Below are 16,412 nucleotides of genomic sequence, written 5' to 3' on the forward strand. Positions count from 1 at the left end.
AGCATTTTTTTATTAAAAAAATATTCAATTTACAACTTCAAGTTCAAAACTGCTTAATATAAAATAAATATACAGCAGGGGTGGGGAACCTGTGGACTACAATTCCCATCAGCCTCAGCCAGCATGGACTGAGGAGCGTCTACAGTCCAGCAATCAATGGAGAGCCATAGGTTTCCCACCTCTGTGGTACACAGGGTAAAGTCTTCCCAAGGCTGGTGCAAGGCATAGTACCTCCTGGGAAAGCCGCTTCCAGCCCTCCTCTCTTCTTCTCTCCCCCTCACTTTTGATAAGTTTTGCTGCTAATGTGGCAGCTTGCCTATGCTTCCTCACTGTGGAAGGGATTCACTCCTCAGAATGAGGCATTCTAAGTGAGGTGGCTCAGGAAAGGACCTGCCCTGCCGCTGCTTTTCTTATGCTTCTAATTATTTTTTAAAACAGGAATTTCTAGCCACCATGAAAAATGAGAGGCAGCAGCACGGGCAACCTCACTCAGAATACATCACTGGGGAAGGAACCCCCTTTGTCAGAGCAAGGCATGAAGAGGGTGGGCACTCCAGTGACCCCAGAAAAAGCCAAACGGGTGACAGCATCTGAAGCAAGTGTGCGGGTGCCTGGGAGGCACCAATTTGCCGCCCCAGTCCCTGAAGTAATTAGCTGAGTTTGTCCAATGCTAAGGCCACCCATAAGCCTTTCCACACTGTTAACAAGAGAGGCAAACCCAGATTAAAATCAGCTGAACTTGGATCCCACTAAAATCAATTGGACAAATTAATAATGACTTTGGTCTTATTGATTTTGATGCAAATTTATGGCATACTCCCGAATGAGGAGCAAAGTAGCTGAGTGACTACCATTTCCAAAACCCTGCTGGCTTCATGCTGGTCAGGCTGGAGGTGGGCTTACCCTCTTCCCTCCCACACGTGTAAGGTAATTTAAAACAAATAAAAGGGGGGATTAAATATGTCCCTTTACTTATTCTACACATCTCCATTCCACTGGTACTGCCTCTCTCCGATGTCACTAGTGCTAACCTGTGATTTATTTATTTTCATATCTGGAGCACAGGGGAAACACATCATGCCACAGAGGCTATAAGAAGATACGGGACTTATACACCTCTAAATCAACCAGCTACGTCCTAGCTTCTGGATCTGCCAAATGATATGTAGAATTGTAGAGCTGGAAGAGACCCCGGGGGTCATCTAGTCCAACCCCCTGCAATGCAGGAATCCTGCCCACAGCCACCCCTGGGTGGGCTCGAACCACCAACCTTCTGGATTATAGCCAGACGCACTGCCCCACTACGCCATGAGGTTTTAATGGACACTAATATGCTACTGAAGTTATTCAGTATGACTTCACAGTTCAAAGCACAAAAAACGTAGATGGTCCCGTAACTGTTTAGACCAAACGTATCCTCACAGACCACAGAAGGCCGCAAGCTTATCCACAGACAGACACACAGCCATTCACTGTCACAACTGCTTCCGTTTATTGAAATGGACGCTAGCAAATTCTGAGCATGCCTGATAGGAGAAAACCTGGAGATTTCTAAGAGCAGCTGTGGTAGCATGTCCCCATAGCAACAAGCTGCGGAAATTAAGCTTCTAGCCAAGATCCAATTAAAACACACACAACTGAGGAGGCCGCACCCTCGGAGGGGAAAGGCCTCAAAGTAACAAGGGAATAAATAAATAAAAACCAAAGTAACTGGTGGGGGAAACCCGTCTAGGGTGTGTCCCTTTCAAGGCACCCAGCCTCAAAACACTGGTAACGGAAAGAAATATTGTACATGGGTTATAGGCCTAGTAGGCCTTTCCGTTTGTGCAATCTGAAGGTTTGAGGCCTAGGGCTTGCTCTCAGGATCCTTGCCCTTCTTGACTGGCAGTAATGGACTTGCCACCCCAAACCTCATAGGTAGTGAATGCTTTACCGATGGGAAGGGGAAGTTCACACTGTCTCGAAAAAAAGGCAGTTCTAAGGCCTTTACTGAAAAAATCAAATTTGCATTTCCAACTATCCTTGATAATTATCACACAGTATCCAATACATCATTTCAATTTAATTTATTTTTTTTAGTAGGATGATAGAGTAGTAAATGGCCTTAAGGAGTGCCGGAGGAAACAGATGATTTAGGTCTGTTTCCAATCTGGTTTTTATTTATTTATAAAAGCATTGATATACTCCCATCTCATGTAAAACACCAAAGTGGTATGCAACAATGTATACAAATGAAACAAAACATAAACGTACCACGAAAAATATACAAAACAATCATTAAAATGACTGCCTAATCCGCAGAAAATTTAAACTGAATAGGCCAGCTAGTATAAAGGGTCTTCAAGAAATGCCTGGGAGTTAATCTGAATCTCTTCTCGAAAAGTATTCTGTCTCCACACAAGATCACCCTGGTGGATTATTTACACTGGGGAATGGATAAGGAAATTGAGACCTATTGATTCTCATGGACCTCTCAGCGGCTTACAGTACCATTACCCATGGTTTTCTTCTGGGATGTCTTGCTAGATTGGGTCTGGAGAGACTCAAGTTTTTTTCTGGCTTTTGAGCTTTGGTTTATACAGTTGCCCCAAGGTTCTATTCTATTCCCATTTGAAAAACAACAACAGGAAACTGCTGGCGGATGAGGAATCATCCAGAGATTTGGGTTACTGACATCGGCAGGCAGATGACACACAACTCTATCTCACATTTCCATCTGCTTATTTCAAGGAAGCGGTGGAAATCTTGCACAAGTGTCTGGAGGCAGTTCGATACAAATGAAGGTGAACAAACTAAAATGAAATCCAAACAAGATGGAGGTGAGAAGACCACCTAATCTGGATGAAGAGATTCAACAGGTTATTATTGCAGGGTCTGATTTGGCTCATTTTGGAGAGGCAGTCCTTGAGGTACTGTGATCCTGTGCTAAGACTTTATAAATGAAAACCTCTTGATTAACACATGCCATCCACTTTAAATTATCCAAAGCTTGCATAGAAAGCTTCAGAAGGGAATAAGAGCTAGGGAACTATTTCTTACTATAGTCTTGTTTGCACATAACACTAATTAAACCACAAGTGTTTAGACGACAAGTCTCTGGCTCATGTGCTTTCCCCTTTCCCTCTGTGGAGCTTTGGACTAACTATACCGTTACCATACGTCTGGGAAATTCCAGACATGTCCTCTTTTGAGGGGGCCAAAATGCCCATTTGGGGGTAGGTTTAAATTTTAAAGGAAATGTCTGAGGTTTTTTGGGAGAGAGGAAAGAGGCTTGGACCACCCTCCCCCCCTTCAAGATATGGCAACCCTAACTAACTATAGCTTGCTTGCTGTGATGTCTGAACTCAGACAAACTTCGGTTAGTGCAAACTACAGTTTACTAAAACAAGGCGACTTCAAATTATAACTGTAAAAAAAAAGCTAAGATTAACCACAGGTTATAGTTAAAACACACCACTGAACTGTGGTTAGTTAAAAATAGAAGTTTTTGGTCTCTCTTGGTCACACAAGAGAAGAGGAAGTAGGGCCTGGAGGGTTATGAGCTTGAGGTTTGCTGCAGCTTGTCTTTGATTTACACCATCATTTAGCCTTACATGTGAATACAGCATGAATTCATGGAATGATGGCGTATTCTTCCCCAAAGCAATCAGTGAATTGGCAGAAATGCCACACCTTTAACATATGAATTGGACTCTCAACCGAGAACGCCTATTATCTGCCAAAGGTACAATTCTCTTCCAGCAGAGTCTGCAATATGTACCGTATTTTTCGCCCTATTGGACGCACCTGACCATAGGAGGGGGAGAAGAGGAATTTTTTTTTTCCTGTTCTCCCCCTCTAAAACAAGGTGCGCTCTGTGCGTTCAAGGTGCGTTCACCTGAAGCCTTCTACATGTGAGGAAACAGCTATCCCAATTACCTCAGAGCAACCATGTATTCGCAAGAGTGCACAAAGTTTCCCTAACTGGTTCTCTCAGGAATGACAATAGCAGGCATATGGAACAATTTCTAGGTAAAACACTTTGAATAAGTAATGAAACTGCTGCCCAGCTCAAATTCCTCCCGTGCTAAACTACCCCCCAAAATGTGCAGCCCACTGCAAGGCGCTGGAGGCTTTAGGTTCCTTTCGATATGCTCTTTGGGGCTGGCGGGGGGGGGTGCGCACCGTCCCCTCTCGCTCTCCAGGCTTCAGGGAAAGCCTGCATTCGCTCCATAGGACGCACAAACATTTCCCCTTCATTTTTGGAGGGGGAAAAGTGCGTCCTATAGAGCGAAAAATACGGTATTTTAAAGGAATAGGAATGTAGCATAGATGTTCCTCTGCGATCTAGGAAAACCAAGTAACCTAACTGAGAAATGAGAATCCATTCATTTAATAATGGGCACAACCATAGTGTGTCTAGCAAAGGAAAAATCCTTTCCTTCCACTTCATATTCTTTAATGTCAATAAAAGAGTGGTGACCGTGACATAGAAGAATGCATTCAACAAACTGTTTCCCCTTTCTTCATTTTGTTGCAACAGTTTATTTCAGCAAAAGATAAGACACAGTTTTTCTACTGTTTTGAGAATGACTTTAGTCTTGGTAAGACACATAAAAGCTGAGCAGAGTCATCTTTAAAAGTAAAGTAATTTCCATTGGTTTTGAAAATCCCCACAATAATACCTATGTTACTCAAAGAGGCCAGACTGGTGCCACTGTATATTGGAAATAGCCCTTAGGGTCATGTTTTCAGCACTTTATTTTAAAACCACAAATGCTAAGATGTGCCTTTAATTTGCTGAAATGAAACCTTAAATCCAAGCAATATCACTTTCAGCAAGGTGATGTGAAAGCATCTATCAGTTTTGCAGGCAACAAGTGTTCTTCAACAAACCTGGATGGTTATTAACTTTTTTAAACAGTTTAAAATGTATCATTCCTTTCCTGTCTATTAAATAGTTTTGTACATGTCCACCTTGCTTTCTATTTCACCACCATGTCTTAAAATATACCCAGAGTTCTTCCACATTCTTTTTTACAGTGAACTGTAGGACACATTGAGCCCTGGTTTAGAAGAGGCATCTAACAAAGTTACTAAACAAAATGTAATAGTTCTATAAATAAATAAATCATCCCCTTTATTACAGATAAAACATAGATTCACTCTGAGGATTGATTTACACTTCAGGTAGCAAGCCTAAGTGTAGAGCTATTAAAGCGTATAAAGGGAAATGCATGTTACCAGATGTACACAAGACACACAATAAGAGCCTCAACTAAATCATATTAACATCCATTTTCACTAGCATTTAATAAAGAGGAGGGATTGCTTCTGAGTAATGGATGTCTTAACAAGGAAAAGAACTACTGCGGTTTTTCCTGGCAGCTTCTAGCTGTATGGCTGGGCCCTATACAGGCCATTTACTTGCAGTTTGATAATTAAGGAGAAGCATTATTAGCCCCTCTCCTCCCTTTTAAATGCTCAATTTGGGTTTGCTGTAAATGTTTCATGTGTTCTGTTAAAACAGACTTCCTACAAGATTTTATGCTTGAAATGCTATCCTATGAAAAAAGTCCACTTAAAATGTCCCAACATCTATCCTACATTTCGATAAGAGTCCTCTTGCATTATGAGGTAACCTTTATTTCCTTAGTTGTTATATTGCTTTTGTTTTTAATTTCAAAGTACTGTATTTTTCCGTGTATAAGACTAGGGGGTTTTTTTAACCAAAAAATTAGGTTTAAAATTGGGGCTCGTCTTATACACGGGTAGTGCTGAGGGGTGTTTTCTTATTTTGGAGTCCCCCAAAATAGGGGGTATCTTATACACGGAAAAATATGGTATACCAGAACCTGTTGTAAGATGCCTTGAGTCTTGTTTTAGAAAAAGGTTATATAAGAAATTTAATACACAAACCAAACATTTCTGCAGTAAAACCTGGTGTTTACTACCTATAACTTGGTCCAGTTCTAGCTCTTTGGGTCAACATTTAAAGCATTCAAATTTAAAGCATATGATGCCACCTCCTAATTTAAGAGCCAAAGTAATCTCATTTCTCTCCCCCCCCCTCCCCATTGCACTTGTTCTCTGTGGTTGAAACCAGTTAACACAGTATACTGAAGTCCTGCTTCACTGAAAAGGCCATAATAATTTTAGTTCGAATTAACAAGAAATAGAGCTAGCACAGTGAACTACTTTAATCCAAAATGAATTCACACTGCTGCAAAGGCAAGGAAGAGTGGCTGCAATTAGCTCTCTCCTTGCTAGGAACATGCGATGAAGGAAGAGGTCTCTATGTACCTCTGCTTGTATGAATTCCTGAAAAATTGAAGCCAATCAGAGGTGGGTTTGAATGCACACATTCTCCATTAAGAGAATGACAATTGGCCCTTCCTTTTAACAAAGTCCCAGTGAAAGCAATGAAACTTGTATCCAACTTTCAAGTGGATGCTTACCTGACAGAAAACAAAACAAAATCAAAATTTTGTTTTTTACAGAGTAAAGAGGGACCTGACTGGGTTCCTTCAGTCCAACTTTTAAAATGAGCTTTAATTTCTTGCTTGAATAACAGCTCATTCACTACTGGCCTTTGTGCACCCATTTTTGCTGAAGATTATCATCACAGGTATTTCCACCTTCAACTCAGATCCGAGCATGGCTTTAGATTTTATTCATTGCCATGCCTTGGCTGGGGAGGGTGGGGTATAAATAAAAATTATTATTATTATTATTATTATTATTATTAACTTCATTTCAGTGGTTCGTGGTATATGTTCCTTCAAGAATTCAAAGGGTAGGAAGGCTCCCCGTCCCCACATTTTCATTTCATATACAGTTTCATATACAGTTGTACCCTGGTACTCGTACGTTTTGCCTCCCGAATGCCGCAAACCCGGAAGTGAGTGTTCCGGTTTGCAAACATTCTTTGGAACCCAAACATCCGACGCTGCTTCCACGGCTTCCAATTGAGTGCAGGAAGCTCCTGCGGCCAATCAGAAGCCGCGCCTTGGTTTTGGAATGTTTTCGGAAATTGAACGGACTTCCGGAACAGATTCCATTTGAGAACCAATATACGACTGTATGCTTATTCTTTACCCTGTGTGTTTCTAGAACTAATGAAACAACAAATTAAGAAAAGAAGGCATGGACATTACAACTATAGTAGTAGCAGCATTATTCAGCAATTCAGCTTACTCAAGAGCCTGGTTAAAGAGCCAAAAGTTTTCTGGGGTGCTTACGGCCATCTTACTTTAGTTTCTATTTCAGAAGTATAACTTACCAGCTGAAGGATGTCTTCATCTTTTGGCATCACACTAAGTTCTAGCATGCTGTCACTGTGAGAGAGGAAGAAACATATTGGTATATTAATGAAAAATAAAATACTGCACTAACCAATTGATAGGAAATTTAATTGCTGGCTAACATATAAAGAGATACATTGATTATCTCAGTAGTCACTCTTTCTCAACAACCAGCACTGAATATAATGCTCACTTTCCTCTTTACTCCCATGGATTGTTGTTCTCCATCAAATTATGCCTCAAATTCATGACTGCTTCCCTTTAAGAAAATTAGAATTTTCTATGCAGGAAAAAAATACGTCAGTTGCCACTTATAATGTGCGGCACAGGTGTTTTTAGAATCAAAAGCACACAGATCAAGTAGCTGATATGCACAGAGCCTGTCTTATTCATGTACTCACTATGAGAAAATACACTTGCACCCCTAACAATACGGACACTTTTATCCTACATGGAGATTGATTATCCATGTAGGTTATTTTTTACATATGGGGCAAGGAGCTAACATTGGTTCTCCAGATGTTGCTGGTAGGGCTGCAAGGAGGAAACTGGAAACTTTTGCTTCCAATTTTGGTTAACCACAGTTTAGTGTGCCATCTGAATCCAAAATATGATTAATGTCAACTAGGGTTCCAGTTAAACAAGCTATTTTCATAATCTATGGTTTGAAGTTGGCATGTTTTGTAATCCATAGTTTGTCCAGATTCAGATATCATGATAAACTGTGGTTAACAGAAAATGGAAGCAAAAACTTCCAAGCTGCTCTTCATCAGTGGTTGTGGGGAAGCGTACAAGCCCAAGGCTTACTGCAGCTTGTTCTCATCCCACTGGTTTAGTGTGATGTTCAGACACAGCCCCTGTGTATGTCAGGTACAGATATTTATCAGCAAAACATTCTCAGAAACAAATACAGTATTAGATACAATTTCCCATCACCACCAAAAAGCTGCTAATAAAATAACTTTTCCTAAATAATTGTTAAACATTCTAAACTGCTCATGGAATAATACCAACAAATGTCAAGCCTTTATGGAAATGTTATAAGCCATTTTCTTAACAAGCTTTATCTTCCTGCAGTATGGTCATATGAAATGTCACCCACAGAATGGATATGAAAGATTGAACATAATATGAGGTGCAGTCCTATGAATTAATTGCTTTTACTTTTACATCTGCTGCTCAGTCAAAGTTGGCTCAGTATCAAAAGAATAAAAAACTTCACAATGACATTATCCACAGCACATCCCTACACTTTCAATGGGTTGTATTCCAATTGGATGGAAGGTGTTTCATCTCAGAAAGCTTTGGTCAGTAGAACACGGATTGTGGTGAACTTCTGAGAGTCTCCCTCTTCCATGCAGTTTCTGTGCCACCTCCCACAATGTGCCACTTAAGTTTTGGGGGTGCAGGAGCTACAAGGGGATGGAAAATCATCAGAGGTCACCTCAGTCCTTGTGCAGCTGATGGAAGGCCCTGCTGGTTCTGTCAAAGGCTGGCCAATCCTACACTGCAGAATGAGTTGAACTGGATTTCTTTTACTCATTCTATGATTCTGATTATCTTGGTAAAAACAGACAAACCACGCACCAATCACCTTTCTCAAAACAAACTACATGGAATTTAAAATTATGCAGATTACAGACACCCATACTTACGTGTTTTGAATTAAAGCAATTACTTGAGAATATGTCTTCCCTATAACACTTTCCCCATTCACTTTTATAATTCTGTCACCTGCAGGGAAAAAAAATACACAGAAAAAAGGAGATATATCCAGACCACTGTTTTCTTCATTAACGGAAGCTGAGAACCCGTTCAAGTATTACAAAGAAAAACAAAGCAGAAATATTTCAGATGTGTGACTTACAAATAATCCCGAAGAATGAAATCCACAAGTTTAATTAGGAACTTCATGCATTCATAAGCCCTACTTTACATATTATAAGAGGAGCAGGGAAAGCACAAATGACACTCTTTCCATCTTTTTCTAATAATATGTGAACCATTTATGACTTTCTAAACCCTATGGGCTGGAGCCAAACTTATCTTTGGAAGGGACTGAGATTCAGCAGAGGTTCCCACTGGAGGAGTGATTCTTACTGATTTCCTGTTCCCCCTGCAGACCACAGTGTCACCTCCCACACTGGTCCCTTGTGCTCTGGAGCATCTTTACAGGGGACTGCAGAAAGGATCAGCAAAAATCACACCATCCTACTGCCTTCAGCAGAGCATCCCATGGATGGAGTCCCACCCACAGGTAATCAGGTCTGGATTCAGCACATAACATCTTCCTTCCATAATGACAACCGAATCCCAAACCTTTCAGTAATAGCTGAATGGGCTGAAACTCCCAACTAATTAAAAATTTTGTTTCCTTACATAAACACACACTCTGACAACTTCCTTGGAAGTTGGAACACTCATGACATCACACCAGCCCAGCCAATCAGATATGTCTAGGTAAGGTAACGGTTACCTGTGCATAATCCCGCTTCAAAAGCAGGCCCTCCTTCTTTAACCTGCTTAACAAATATGGTGTCCATCGGCTCCAATCTGTTTCGTGGCTTCCCTAAAAGAAAATTACAAATACAGTCATTACGAGAGATTGGAAAGATTAATTATACCTCATTCTTCTTTATATTAAGTAATAGGATTCAAATGATTTTAATTCATTTGACAATCAGAGAATTAGCATCTGCTCTGTTTAAAGCAAGAGAACATGACATATTTTACAGATACATGGAAAATATTTGAGCCGTCTTTGTAAAAACCATTAGTAGAGCTAGGGCTCCCCCCCCCCGCCAGAACTCAGGAGGGTGCCACTGCCATTATAAGAAAGCGAGGGAGGTGAGTTTGGGCACCTCTTTTTCTAGAAAAATAGCTCTGGGAATAGCTGTAGGCACAAGAAACTTTATTTTTCACAACTGTATTGTGTGTACCATCTTTCATCGCCATTCATACCTCACCTATTCTAATGGGATCTCGTGACTATACATAGTGAAATCATAATTACAAATATAATAACCAATATTCCGAAAACTGCCAAAACTTTGCAGACTCAAGAGCCAATGGAATCAAGAGCCAATTACATTAGGATGTTTATATGTAATATTTCTGGCAAAACTAATTAGAAGTGGTTCAAAATCTTTGCACATTAAAGCTCACAGGGCCAATGTGGAAAAAGTGTCCATAAGACCATAAGAAGAGGCCTGTTGGATCAGGCCAAAGGTCCATCTGTTCCAGCATCCTGTTGCTACAGTGGCCACCCAAGAAACGTTTTGAAAAATACATTGAATTTGGCATAGCTCACTGTCGCCATCTAATGCCACATTTGTATACTGCACTTTACAACACATTTAAAACGTTTTCTTTGCAGCTGTATAGCTGAGTCCTCTGCCTCAAACTCACTATGCTGCCTTTCCGCCCAACTCCTCACCTACAACATGGAGATAATGATACTGGCCTGTCTTTCAGTGCTGCTGTAAATTTTCCTGACACATAAGAAATGCTTTGAACACTATGAAAGTGCTATAGAAATGGTAAGTATTATTTAATATTACTGAAGTACACCAGGCTGAGTTTATTCATTAATATTTTCTATGAAAATGTTAACATTTTCTGATGGAACCTGCTGAACAGCAAGATGAATTCCAAAATTATATCAAATCCTGCTGTTTATCTTCCTTGCACTTAAAAAAACCACACCAACCAAAACCACTAAGAAAGAACAATGCACAATAGAACAACAGAATGGAATGGCAAGGTAGATCTTTTGAGGTGTTCTATGGGAGAAATAAGAGTAAATAAAAAGCTACAGTATCCACGTAGTCTGGGGAAGCTGACCCAAGTGAATATGATTAAGAAAGTAAGAGTCCAGCTAGATCAGACTATCCTGCTCTACAACAGTCCACCAGTTGCTTCCAGGAAGCTTAGAAGCAGGATGAAGACCTCCTCCCAGGGTTGTTCACCAGCAACTGGAATTCAGTGGCAAATGGTCTCTGAGCCTGATATCATGGCTAATCATCATTGTGACTGAGCTATCCTTATGAATTTGTCTAGTCACTTCAAAAGCCACCTAAGCTAGTCAACACCCATCATAACATGGGCAGTCAATCAAATAACTTAATTATGTCTTGCATGAAGGGCTTTCTCCTACCAGTCCTAACTACGTCAATCAATTTCATAAGATGACTCCAAGTTAAAGAATTATGAGCTGGGTTATAAAACTTATTTGTATCCACTTTCTCCACACCCTGTTCTAAGAAGTGATATACCAGTGGGAAACTATGAAGATCATCTCAGGTGGTGAAGTACCCAACTAGCAAATATAAGAGTTTAACAACTGCTTGTTAGAAGGGATTTTCTATTGTTGTGAATGTCAATGTTTCTGGATATTGTTTTTGAGCACAGGATATGAAGAGCAGAACAAGGAACAACAATGTAACTAGAGGAATTAACCCAAGAGAAGGATCTGGAGAAGTTTAAATATCGGTAATTCAGACTTGTTTATTTACAACCAAGCTTATGCAAGATACGTAGTAGCATCTGCAAAGGTTTGAAATAATGACCTCTTTTCCTAAAGAGCCATGCAATAATGCTCAGTTAATAAGACCGTGTTGGCTTAACATTCTGGAAATTTCCTTTTTCAGTGGACTTCATTAAAAAAAGATGCAGTTTCATTTATAAAGCAAACACATAATTCAAGCAATGGGTAGGGTCCTCCACTACACTTGAGGACAGTAGGGTGGTTATGGAGAGGGCGAGCAAGCACCATGGCCCACGCAGCTTTGCAACAGAAGGGTATGGCCAAGGGGCTCCGGAGGAATAGCTGAGGAGCTGCTGTCACTGTCCCCCGTGTCTGCTGCCTGAGACAAGAAGCTTCACTTTGCACAGGTAGCACCAGCACTGAAAGGAAGTCATTAATGCAACTGAGGCAGCAGAAATCTCTCTGATTAGTTACCATTACTGAAAGAGAGAAGCATCAACAAGAATAACTTTTCTGCCAAATGTTCGATGAAGGAGTATCCGCTCTACTGGGTCTACCGACTTCCAGCAATTGTTATGTCCTTCAATCTAGAAAGCCGGGGGCCAGTATTCCACAAAGCTTACATCTAACAGCTTAACTGTTATTTATGAAAAAGAAATAGGGAGAGAAAACAGGAGCGCATCCCTGGTCCCAGTCCTTGAATGACTCTGATTTGGTACTTTATTCAACAGATCTCTCTCCCTCCCTCCCTCTCTGTGTTTGTGTGTGTTTGTGTGTTTGTGTGTGTAATTATAGCTATGAAGTAATAGGGTGGAAAGCATGCAGAAAATGAAAATGATTCCAGACTGTTTAGAAAGACCTCAACATAAAAGACTTTTACTGCAAAGGAAGGGAGGCAGTGATGACATTTCTGAAACTCCACATTATGATATTTGTTTTCAACTAATTGCACACCACCCTAGAATCTATTTTGATGCAGGGTGGTTTAGACATTCCATAAAGAAATAAATGAACGTTTGCAGGGTATGGTATATAAACAAGTCAAAAAGCCCCACGTGCATCAAGTTAAGAGTTATAGCAACCTGTGTCAGTTCCAGATTTGGGGGCACTGGAAAACATGTTTGCGGTTGGACCTCTTCCTTGACGTTACTGTTGCCTGTTTGCTTGTCTTCCCCTCTCTGGAAAAAAAGCCACATAGCTACCCAGAGGCACGTACCACAGCTGCTAGGTCATACTGTGCCATACACTAATTTGTTGCAAATGCAGAACCATCAAGAGGGCAAGAAGCGTGGAAACCGATGCGCCTTCTCACTTTGCTTGTCATCGCTTGCAGGTGAATAAGCAGCAATAGCAAGATGGAAGTGGTCGCCTGGGGTCCCTGGAAGATCCACAGTGGGCCCCTCAGGTGGGTGTGCCTTCCAATGTGTTCAACCATTCTTAACATTGGGACTCCTTCCCCAGTGGTATCTTCATAGATACCCCCAAATCTGTCAGGTGAGAAGGCCCCGTATGTGATGCCAGAAGCAACCACCTCTTTGTTAACTATGTCTATATTGTACTTTTATAGTGTTAATTTTTGAAATGGTAATGCATATCAATGATATGATGTCTGTCTGTCTGTCTGTCTGTCTGTCTCTCTCTTTTCCCCTTCAAGTATTTCTGGAACAACGACTTCAGGTGGGAAAATTCTAAATGAATAAAATGAGCAGAATATGCCAGAGGGGAGCAGCTTCTGCCTTTCATATGACATGATACTAGCCCGAGTTCCTCCTATCTCGTATATCTGAAATAAATATGCATTCAGCCTATGGTTTTACTGGAAATATACACTGTTACACCAGCTAAAGATTAGTAAGTGGACATAAAAGAGACTTAATCCTAGTCTGGACAGAATAAAAAAAATAGTATGTACAAGCCTTTCATACAAACTCTAGGGCATCTACAATATTGTATACCCAGGTGCTTCATTGTGCAGAAAAAAATTGCAATTAGACAGTTAATTTAATGGTTTGCTCTTCAAGAAAATGGAGCAGCTCCAATGTATTCTGTAAAAAACACACAGATTGACTAGAGCAGCAGCAAAGATGAGACTTAGCAGTTCACATGGCATGAGTAGTGTTCACCAATAGAGGGGAAAAGAGGAAATTGAAATGATGGTAGTTGCTATGGATACCGCCACACAAAAATCAGAAGGCAAATTGGAAGGAACAAGAGTATCAGAACACTGAGCGATAAGTGCCAAAAATATCTTGCGGGGATTATCTACAGTTAGCACACTACTAGGTAAGATGAATCTCTTCTACTTAAGTGGAAAAACTATATGTATTTCTTAGGTTCTCAAAATGATTAAGCCACAAGCAACTTGTACACGAACCATTTATCTGTTAAGACTAGAGCAAAAGTATAACTCAGTTCATCATAAATATATGAAATGTATCCATCTCTGAGAATTTGAAGTTTATTTTAACACATTATTACTAGCCTTCATTATGATTAAAATGTGTGATCTAATGGATCTGCCTTCTTAAATTTTAGATAAAACCCCCACAATTGATTCACTCCTTGATGTCATAAAAGAGGATGCTTCATCTAACCTATGCAACTTAATACCTAGCTACAAAGTTTACAACAATCCCATAAAAGCATTTTTAAAATAATGTACTAAAAATTAACGGATAATAATTTGAAATGGAATGAAACCATTATCATATACCTTGTACAATTTTGTGATATGTTAAATCTTTGAGAAAGGTTTTATTCAGTCATTTTTCTTCCCCCCCCCCCAAAAAATATACATAACTATTTGCTTCCCCATTGACTTAAATGTCATTCAGGGTAAGCGCAGCCCTCAGTTATTCCAGGCACAGCTTGAATTCAGGAGAGCTGCATTTGTACATTACTGCAACAACTAAAATGAAATAGATCATCAAAGCCTCTAGCTGTGTTTCCTTACCACATGTGTGCTTTCCCACCAGTCATATTAAATTGTTACTATAGTTGTTCTGACATACATACATTTAAGAAAAGAAAAGAAAAACTGACCCGCCTTAAGCAGCGACTGCTTCTTTGCAGACAGGCAGGAAATTAAATATCAGAACTAATGCCTTCAAAATACTGATTCCACATTATTAAATTTCTTTCAATAAAACAACTGCCAAGACAGTGACATCAGGGCCATCAGATAAAATCTTCCGACTGACGTTAACTGTGAGAGGTTTCAGATCAACACAGCAGTGAAATTATTACAGGAAAGCAGGTAAAGATTAAAATTATTACAGGAAAGCAATGCTATGTGGACAAAGCCGGTTTTACAAAATGCCCTGAAATGGCAGCACTGGAGCCAAGGACCTCTTTGTTCAGCATTGTGCCCTTTAGCCACAGAGCAGCAGAGGCCAACTTAATAATCTCTTTTACCTCTGACTCAGGAAAGGTGAGGGAATGTCTAGAATCGATAACTGAATGGATGAGGACCAATAAAAAGTGGAACCCAACACAAATAAGTCTGTACTGGGAGCAGTGCTTTTAAGCCTAGATAGCTCAGCTGGTCAGAGAGTGGTGCTGATGATCACGCCAGGGTTGCAGGTTCAATCCTGGTATGGGAAAGCTGCATATTTCTGCACTGCAGATGGTTGGACTAGATGCTCCTCGTGTTCCCTTCCAACTCTGTGATTCTAATAAAAATAACTTGTCCGTGAATGGTTTGCTGGTGGCATCAATTATTCAGGACACGGTAAAGAAAAGGATTGCAAGGCGTTTTGAAAGGGTATCTCCAGATTGGGGAAATGGGCAGCAAAATGGCTGATGCAGTCCCCCCCTGTAAAAATTATGCATGGAGAAAGTGAACAGAAGAGGATCCCTGTTCAACCTTAAGAAGCAGCTGAAGTCAAGACGCAATGGGGAGAGCCCCCCACCACCACCAACTTTGGTTCCCACAAATCAGTGCCCCTTCTGCTTCTTCTTCTTCCTCCTCCTCCTCCTCCTATTCCTGGATCAGGAGCTGCAAACCCGAGCCTGATCCTGATAATGCTGCGGGGCTCATAGCACAGTGGCTGTATGCTACTTCCTCAATCAATGAGCAGCCCGCCTCTAAAATACCAGTCATTGGGGAGCAACAGCAGGTAAGGGCTGCTGTGCTTGTATCCTGCTTATGGACTTTCCCTATCATGGACCATTATGAGAAACACAATACTGGACTAGATAGGCTCTTGGACTGACACATGTTATGATGTTAAGGCTGATGGTGGACATGCACACACTTGGGAGCCAACTGGTACATCTCCAGAGAAGCTGAATTTTCTATGCCAACAGCTTCATCAATTTAAACATTAAATTGAAGATTATGCAGTCAGACCGTTTTCACAATATATTCATATCCCACCCCATACCCAGGAAAGTCAAGACCTACACATGGGAGGGGGAGGAGGGGTAAGGAGAGAAGCTTACTTATGCAATCTCTGTATCTTCCTAGTAAAGTTAAAGGGACCCCTGACCGTTAGGTCCAGTCGTGGATGATTCTGGGGTTGCGGCGCTCATCTTGCTTTATTGGCCATTGGCTGAGGGAGCCGGCGTACAGCTTTCAGGTCATGTGGCCAGCATGACTAAGCCGCTTCTGGCGAACCAGAGCAGCACACGGAAATGCCGTT

The 16,412-nt window shown here is 40.8% G+C and overlaps 2 protein-coding genes across 16 annotated transcripts in view; one reads left to right on the forward strand and one right to left on the reverse strand.

Moving 5' to 3' along the window:
* The window catches only part of ARHGAP21 (Rho GTPase activating protein 21), a 108,014-nt gene that overhangs the window by 32,974 nt on the left and 58,628 nt on the right, over positions 1-16,412 (reverse strand). For 5 of the 6 annotated variants that reach the window (XM_081163122.1, XM_081163121.1, XM_081163123.1 and 2 more), the window contains 3 exons: positions 9,760-9,852; positions 8,939-9,017; positions 7,262-7,316 (listed from right to left, as the gene is read on the reverse strand). In XM_081163122.1, the coding sequence (XP_081019248.1) occupies positions 7,262-7,316; positions 8,939-9,017; positions 9,760-9,852 (227 nt within the window). Of the gene's footprint in view, positions 1-2,490; positions 2,601-7,261; positions 7,317-8,938; positions 9,018-9,759; positions 9,853-16,412 lie in introns of those variants that run through there. The other variant, XM_081163124.1, reaches the window with a different exon arrangement.
* On the forward strand, positions 233-15,672 carry LOC308569412 (uncharacterized protein; the record flags this gene model as incomplete). Of its 10 annotated transcripts, XM_081163359.1 has the most annotated exons (8): positions 914-998; positions 1,100-1,313; positions 2,731-2,819; positions 5,510-5,616; positions 9,406-9,540; positions 10,660-10,822; positions 11,694-11,774; positions 13,103-15,672. In XM_081163359.1, the coding sequence occupies 5 exons, from the start codon at positions 1,309-1,311 to the stop codon at positions 10,669-10,671; spliced, it is 348 nt and encodes a 115-aa protein (XP_081019485.1). In that variant the 3' UTR covers positions 10,672-10,822; positions 11,694-11,774; positions 13,103-15,672. The 10 variants fall into 10 exon arrangements, 5 of the variants coding, with proteins under 5 accessions (XP_081019486.1, XP_081019485.1, XP_081019488.1 ...); XM_081163360.1 differs by lacking the exon at positions 1,100-1,313 and having other exon boundaries at positions 233-927; XM_081163362.1 differs by lacking the exons at positions 914-998; positions 1,100-1,313 and adding an exon at positions 1,718-1,770.

Source organism: Podarcis bocagei, assembly GCF_964188305.1.
Source record: "Podarcis bocagei genome assembly, chromosome: 12".
Classification (NCBI taxonomy): domain Eukaryota; kingdom Metazoa; phylum Chordata; class Lepidosauria; order Squamata; family Lacertidae; genus Podarcis; species Podarcis bocagei.